Source organism: Silene latifolia, chromosome 11, assembly GCF_048544455.1.
Source record: "Silene latifolia isolate original U9 population chromosome 11, ASM4854445v1, whole genome shotgun sequence".
In the NCBI taxonomy this organism is placed as follows: domain Eukaryota; kingdom Viridiplantae; phylum Streptophyta; class Magnoliopsida; order Caryophyllales; family Caryophyllaceae; genus Silene; species Silene latifolia.
The window spans coordinates 181,725,275-181,733,426 of NC_133536.1; the positions used below are offsets into that span (position 1 = coordinate 181,725,275).

Genomic DNA, 8,152 nt, shown 5'->3' on the forward strand with positions numbered 1-8,152 from the left:
ACAGTGTTAAAACTCATGAGTGAGAGCTTTACCACCCTAGTGGTCCTACCCGGCTCGAATCCGGATTAAACCGGATGGTTTACACCAAAAAAACAATAAGTGAACCTCTAAAAAGGTTTGTCACATGACACATCAACAAATTAACAAACATCTTCAATAAGAAACACATACATAACAATATACAAACCTTTTCAAGATTCATGTTATAGGACCCATTTCAAATTATCCATTTTTTTTCTCTCGTATGTTTAGTATATTTTAGAGACCGCTATTTACCATGTCATTCCACAAACCTTTAAACAAAATTACAAATATGTAACCATTCTTATCTATGAACCCAATCCACATTCTCAATAATAGAGAGATTTGTCAACAAATCTCAAAAAAAAAACGCAAAGCTTTATTAACAAACATCCCATATAAAAAACTCAACCCCAAAACTTGAAAACCCAATTAACAATCCTCTTGGTTCGTTTGTTTCCCCACAATTCCAACCATGATACTCAATTAACAATGTCACCATAGTAATTACGAGAAAAAGGAATATATATCGGATGTATTACTTCAGACTTTATAGTTTTTTTTGGGCATAATGTGTATTTTTTTAAAGCTTATTAACTCAAACTTTATTTGTTTTTGAGCAAATGTGTATTTTTTCTGAGCTTATTAAAATTTATAGGTTAGATTTTATTTTTTTTCCGTCAAAACTCAAATTTAACTAAGCTTATATGAAATGTTTTTGAATTTATGTTGTAATTTTTTGGGTTTAATGTTTAAGTGAATGCACTCAAACTTATAGAAAAACCCATAATTTTTAAAATAAAACTCAAAAACTTTATTATAATACTCAGAAATAATATAATTGGTAGTAGTTACCCACCATGGGTATCTTCCCAAATAACCCTCCACCATTTCCATCTTCTACATCTAAAAACCCGACATTGAAACTTGTCAAAACACACTTCAATGCTTGTATTCTCAATTTATCAGCGACCATCATTCGGCCACCATGAAACCCAAGACCTGCTGCCACCAATTCAGGCGTACCAGATCCGACAACCAGACTTCCCCTCATTAAACCATCCACCACCATAGCCTGACACAACGACTTATTGAAAAATTGAATCGCAGTGCTGCGTTTTGGAATTGTTATTCGTGAGGTAGTAGACATTTTAGGCGAAGGACGAGCAAGTAGTGCTCGATTTCGATCTCCCTGTCCACCCATTAACACCGCCGCATGCCCTTATCCCTCTGTTGAATTCAGGCCACCGTGCGTTATTTTCCCTCCTGCACCACCGTGCTCATCCGACTCAGCACATCATTGCTTTTCTTCAGCTATTCGTCTACAGGAATTCCATCTAAATTCAACTTAGCTGAAATTAAACCATTGCTTTTCTTGTGATTATGGAGTTATCCCAAAAACCGACACATGATTCACTCCATCTCCCACCATTGTACTGGACGCTTTGATCTCCGCAACGGCAGCGGCTTTAGCACAACGAGCACTTGTTCTCAAAATAGTTTTAATTGGAGAGCTCAGCGAGCACTTCTTCTAAAAATTGAAAATTTGTGCGGTAGTTGATTGTGAATGACGGAGAAATTAGTGAGAACAAGAGGGCGATGAGAGAGAAAGTGAACCCTATAAAAGGACGGACGGAAGTCAAAAAGTTATTGTCGAATTACGATTATGCCCTTATTATTACTCACAAAGTCACAATCTCAGCCGTAAATTCAATCTCTCTCTCTATATATATATATATATGCCCTCTTGTGAGCCGCCTCAATGAAATGAGATATTCCTATTACTACCCCCATCTGCATTGTCAAATCTCCAATTCCCAAACAGCCAAATCGCAGTTTTAAGCCGTCGGCCGTTTCAGGTGCTTAGCTTTCTTTTACCTCTTCTTCAATGTGTTTATTCTATTTTCACATTCAAAGTCGATAACTTTAATTGATTAATGATAGGTTTATTGTGAAATTTGATTGTTTTTTCAGTCACAACTTCGAATTAATTTTAAAGTTCAATAACTTGATGCCTAAAAGTGACAGCTTTGGCTATTTTGATTTCTGTACAAGTTGTAATTCTTATTTTATGCCTTAAATGTCATAGCTTTGAGGATTTGGGTATACTAATTTGAATGATTATAATTTCAAACACTAAACCAAGACAATTTATCAATATGGTAGATTTTTTAATTATTTTCAATCGTAGTTGTTTTAATAATGACATGGATGATGTTTGCTATGTTGTAACTGATTGTATGACAAAAAGATGATAACTTTAGTCGAGTTTCAATTATTTTTACCAAGGATTTCATCATCTATTGTAAAAAAATTGCTTTGAAATTCTGTATATCTGAATATTTCATCTTTATATTATCTCCTCTAAAGATAAGATCTTTATATATATATATATATATATATATATATATATATATATATTTCTACTGCACTAAAAGATTGTTCTTTTCAATGTTTGATTTTGAAGATTTGTTATCAAAGGTATCTAGGATGTGATCCATTTGAGTTGTTTTTTTTTCTAGGATCAGTAGGTAGGAAAGAATGCAGGGAATAGAAGAAATTCAGTTTGGTCTGTGTGGTATTGTCGTACTGTGCTTATATGTTGAAGTGAAGTAATACAGTTCTAAAAAATTTCTACTATGGTTTCAATTAGATGAAGTTATCATCTTAAGAGATTTTAACACTTATTACTTGAACTTATACAGAGCCTTGCTAAAGTGCTTACTTTATGCAGCAATGTGTTCCCAAACTAATCATGTTTGATTGCGTAAAATCATTGCATGATACCTATCCTATGTGATTCAAATTTTGTTCTCATACGGCTAGTAATTTATTTCCTGCCCTACCTTTGCCCCTTTTATCGTATCTTTTGCTACTATACTTGGCCCGCTACCATCACAGAAAATGTTACTGTTGCAGTAATTTTACTTAGGTATATAGCTATATAAAAAGCTAAAACAGTTAGCCTCGTCTGCTTAAGGGGTGTGCCTTTGGTTCGTCTGTTGCGCTTTCTCACCTTAGTGTGCATGCAGTGCACCTTGTGCATAAGCCACTCCCTAGACGCACTTGGAAAGGAGGACTGTGAAATTTCTGAGTGCATCACCCCAACTCAATTTCTTAAACTATTATCAACATTCTGACATCTTTATATTTCTTGCCGTCTGTGTTTTGCCTCGTCATCTCAATAGACCCAACCAAACACTCCCTTAATCTCTTTTTGTTTATACTAGTTGGAAGGGTGTGTGCTTCGCACACACCATCCAACTCTTAATCGCACAGTAGAAGTCATATGAAGCCTGCGCCATCAAGTACAAATTTGCTTATTTGCTTGCAAACATAAGTTGCTAGAAAGATTTCAGTTTTGGAGATAAATTATTTTTTAAAATTTATCCGTAAACATTAAGACAATATAGTAATAAACAGCAAAAGTTAGTAACAAATTTCAAATTTTGAATGAAATATTTTCATTTTATTGACTGGACTCATTAAATGTGAGCAAAATTTGATAAATGTGACATTTTATGGGAGTAAAGAAACATAAAAAAAGAGATTAAATGCAATCTTAATCTCTGTGCAATAATGTAAAACGTCATCTAATAAATATCATGGAGGAGTATAAGGGAATAAGTTTTAAAAAGTGAATTATATAAAAGAGTAATAATCAATTTACCCTAAAGAAAAATTACTAAATTAGAATAGGTTAGGGAAAAAATTGTTGAAGCCAAATTAAACATTACCCAGTAATCCAATATTAAATTGCAAACCCAGCCTCTCCGACTTCCTCCTCTTTGGTTAGTTGAATCCTATTTCAATACATCTTCCCCAAATTCCAATTTTTTTTCTCCATCAAGCAACAGTCAGTAGACAAACTGTCAACATTGTCAACACCTACCATGGTCGTCTCTAATTTTCCGTCTTCATCAAGGTATGTAGTATACTGGTGATTTGGGTTTGGGAATGTACATTATATGATGTAGTATATTGGCGATTGGCGAATATGGTGATTTGTTTGCAAATTTACCGTAATAAGCTTAACGTTTTGGATTTTGTGTAATAATTTCCACACGAACATACTGATATAGCAAAAATAAGTGTTCTTCAATGGAATGAAATTGTTGTGCATTTGTGTTGTAATTTGAAATTTTATTAATACAAATTCTAGAATAAGACGATTTCACCCCAAGAGACGACTCTTTTCTATAAAATTTTATTCATTTATAAAGTAATTTGTATATAAATAAAACGTCCTTACAATATGAGACCGTCTTACACAACAATTACCAACTAATACTAAAGCCTACTGGGTTGAAGGGGTGAAAAGTTAGAATTTTGCTATATCAGTATGTTCGTGTGGTGAAACCGTCTTATTAAAAACGGAAACCTTAGAAATAAGAACGATGAACCGACTGATTAAAATTTGCGGGATCTGTTTTTTTATGAGAAAGAAGAGAGATGATGGTTGTGTATAGAGGTTAGACTTGCGTGAAGTATTATTGGTGAGAAGAAGCCAACTTTTTATGGTGATTAATTAAACAAATATGTTTCGAAGAGGAAAGCATGGGGGAAGGCAACTGAAAATTAAAACGGAATGGCAAAATAGTAATTTGTGACGTCATGCAAGGGTAAAGGCAGTCTCAAAGTGACAAACCCCCTCATTCTTTTTTAATATATGATATATGAAAAGTTGCTTATTTCTTGTGATTGTCTTTTTGTCTCTTCCATGCTCGTGTGTTACTTGTATAATCAATGACTGGAATAGACTTGGTCTTTTGCAGACAATCATGTGTGAGGTGTTAATGACAATGACAAGAAACTTCTCAAGGGCGAGGAAAAAGGATGGATGTATATGTCGCTTACCTTTCGAGCTTCTCCAGATCATAGTGAATTACCTTTCTATACTTGATTATTTCTCTATTTGTGTTGTTAGCAAGTGTTGGCGCTCTCTTTTTAAAAGGTGCTTGCCGTGTGTTCCCAAAACTGGGGAGGAAGAGACAACCCTACCCTGGTTTGTGCCATTGAGAAGGGTTTTGCCACCACCTAGTATCTATAGGATGGGCTCAGAGTTTTATACAACAGGAGAATTAGGGGACCTGTCTACAGAACGTACTTACCGGCTTAATATACCAGAACTTTGTGGAACCCGATTTCTTGTTTCAAGGCATGGTTGGCTGCTACTTTTCTCTTCTGAAACGTCCGCTTTGTTCTTTTTCAGTCCATTTTCACGGGCAAGGATAGACCTTCCTCCCATTGATGTTGCCAAGTTAACAAATCCGATGTTTGACTTCTCAGCTTCCCCAACATCCCCAGACTGCATGGTATTCGCCATAAGCTGTGAGGGTGATTTTCACTATAGGACATTTACATGTCAGCGTGGCAATTCAAATTGGAAAACAGTTGCTCATTGGTACGTTTGTCCAGGTTGTATCGCTAACACAGTTTATGTGAAGGGGGTTTGGTATTGCTTTGATTTTACGGGCAGTTTCATTGTTTTCAACCCATCCACATCTGAGCTGAAAAGGGTTAAAAATTTTGACAAACGTAATTGTGACAGTAGCTGTGTGTCGTACGTCATGAAACATGGTGACCAACTTAGTATTTGTACCCACAATGTATTTTCCGAGGAGATCTCCTTATGTGGACCAGACATTGAAAGGGAATATAGAAGCTTGTATTGCCCTAAAAATATCGAGACCCTGCTGCGCAAATCGGTCAAGCAAGCATTGCCGCTGTTGCAGGGCAAGTTGGCAATGGATTCGTTTAGCCTATCGTCATGGTGTGCAGTAAATGTTCCAGATGGCGGGATGGAATTTTACTGGCACGAGGTTATGAGTGTGGTCAGTTTGAGGTGTAAGGATCGTGGTATTAATCGATGCCCCAAGGGCAATTGCAGGATTGTCGCATGGTTTTCACCTACATGGGCGGACTCTTCCTTGAGCTTGAAATGGGCATGATGGGGGGATTGTAGGCTTATCAGCTTCCTATTGCATTTCATCAACAATGAGTTTCCATGAAACTTTTACTTCACCTACATTACTTTTGTGTTCCATGAGACAATCACTATGTAATTTATTTATTTATCTATTTAATAAATTAAGTTTGTGACTTATTTGAATTTAATTTGTACTTTGGAAAAAAAACAAGCATGTTTTAAAAGTAGCTATTAATTAGCTTTTTCTTGATACTAGTTGTTTTTCCGTGCGCGATCGAAGATCCAAGGATCACCTCCTTCAATGTTGAAGATATTAGGCCTGCATATAAGGCATAACTTCCTTTTTCACCTTATTGAATGTTTGTGTACGTAACGACCTTCGGTAGAATTGAATTGGTCTACAATTTTTGTGTCCGTGCATAGAGTTGGCAATGGGCTGTGTCGTGCTGGCCCGCGTGCCGGCCCATCTTGCTTTCCTCCAAAATTGGCCCGGCCCAAGCATGAATATTGGACTGGTTGTGCCAGGCCCACTCACCTGAACCCCTGCCGCGGCCCGTTCCTGGCACGCTCAGTTTCGTGCTCGGTCCGTGCCTGGCCCATGGACTGTTCGTGCTTGGCACGTGGGCTGGCCCATGTGCCATAAGTTAATTTTATTTTTTATTTTTTATTTTTTCTTAAAAAAATGTTATATAATTGCTATATTTTTAGTATTTTTTGTTTAATAAGTAATGAATTGCTATATAATTGTTTTATACTTAATTGTATAATTGCTATATTTTTAGTACTTTTGTGCCAATTCCCGGTCCGTGTCGTGCCCGATTCATGTCGCCCCCACTGTGCCTGAGCACGAAGATTTGAAGAAAATCGTGTCGGAGCCTGCCTGAAGCACGATCGTGTCGGGCCCATGCTGCCTCGAAAAACTCGTCGTACCGTGCCCGGAGCCGTGCCGTGTCGTGCCGCCCGCCAGCCCACGGCCCGAATTGCCAACTCTAGACAGTGCACGTAACTTATGAATGATATTGCTAAAATAGTTGTCTAATGTAACAATTGCCTTGGGCGTATAAAATGCACGGTAATAATTGATAATAATGGCTAAATGTTTTTATTGTGCAGCGTCAACATTATTAGATAGATACTGATTATATGTATTTGCTTGCTTTCTACATCTTATTTATAATACTCGACAAACTTGTATTGAAATTATTGATGTTATCCATGTTTGCAAGGTCTTGACCATCCAATCTAATTGTATATGGCACATATACGTAGGTGTAGTCCCTTCCGAGTAACCGTGCACCTCGACGCGTAGCAGCCCAACAATAAGGTCTTATCTTAAATTTACAAAGGCCCAGGTTCGTATTTTTTCGAAGTATACATAGGATCAGTTATATGCTTGGTAGTTGGATCAAACTCAACAATAACTTTACCATCAAAACCAAAGGTGGATAGCGCAGGTTTAATCATATGAACAACACAAAATCTCATTGAAGACGGCACGTATCCGTCACTTTATAGTGACGGATACCATTTCCTCTCACAAATGACCCACCGCTAACCCCACAAGGCTACTGCTTACCTCTTGAAAACTTTTGCATACATATTGAAACTTTTTTTGGGGTGGCCTGACATGTTGACCATAATACATGTATATGGTCATGCTAGCTGGGATAAAGTTGTTTGTGTTATTTAGTAATCGACTACAATTTTTTTAATTATGCTTAGATATGCTGTTGTTTGCAAATTAATGGTTTTTTTTTTTTTTTTTTTTTTTTTTTTGTTGAGAGGCATGTAGGAATGTGCACGTTTTAGGAGCTGTATTTATGTGGAAGGTTCTAACATGAGCAATCGATGTCCGATTTTGACATAAGCTTGACAAGGAAAGCATACGATCCAACAATTGAACAACTTTAAATCAATACTATATATTAATTCCAGAAACCAATGGACTTCAGTGTAATTAAAGAAAGTTATACAAATTAGTTATATTATATATTTTTAAATCACTAGCACCGTGTGATGGACCCGATTTAAGGGATCTCAATGCAAATATTATATAGTTTGGGTTAAAATTAAATTATATAAAAGCTTGATAATTTTCCTAACGTTTGTAAGAGATTAAAACATGATCAATTTCCTTAAAATAAGTTAATTAATTTAGATAATCAATTTCCCTTAAAATAAAATAATTAATTAAGATGATCA

General features: G+C 36.1%; 1 protein-coding gene across 2 annotated transcripts; it reads left to right on the plus strand.

The window, feature by feature from the left end:
• The first annotated feature begins 235 nt into the window (after nucleotides 1-235).
• On the plus strand, nucleotides 236-6,200 carry LOC141612133 (F-box protein At3g56470-like). 2 transcript variants are annotated; one of them, XM_074430849.1, is made up of 2 exons: nucleotides 236-1,880; nucleotides 4,781-6,200. In XM_074430849.1, the coding sequence occupies exon 2, from the start codon at nucleotides 4,803-4,805 to the stop codon at nucleotides 5,970-5,972; it is 1,170 nt and encodes a 389-aa protein (XP_074286950.1). In that variant the 5' UTR covers nucleotides 236-1,880; nucleotides 4,781-4,802; the 3' UTR covers nucleotides 5,973-6,200. The 2 variants fall into 2 exon arrangements, with proteins under 2 accessions (XP_074286950.1, XP_074286949.1); XM_074430848.1 differs by having other exon boundaries at nucleotides 4,797-6,200.
• Nucleotides 6,201-8,152: the final 1,952 nt, after the last annotated feature.

Coding starts and splice junctions, on each gene's coding strand:
- LOC141612133 (XM_074430849.1), top strand. CDS start 4,803: ATGTGTGAGGTGTTAATGACAATGACAAGAAACTTCTCAAGGGCGAGG.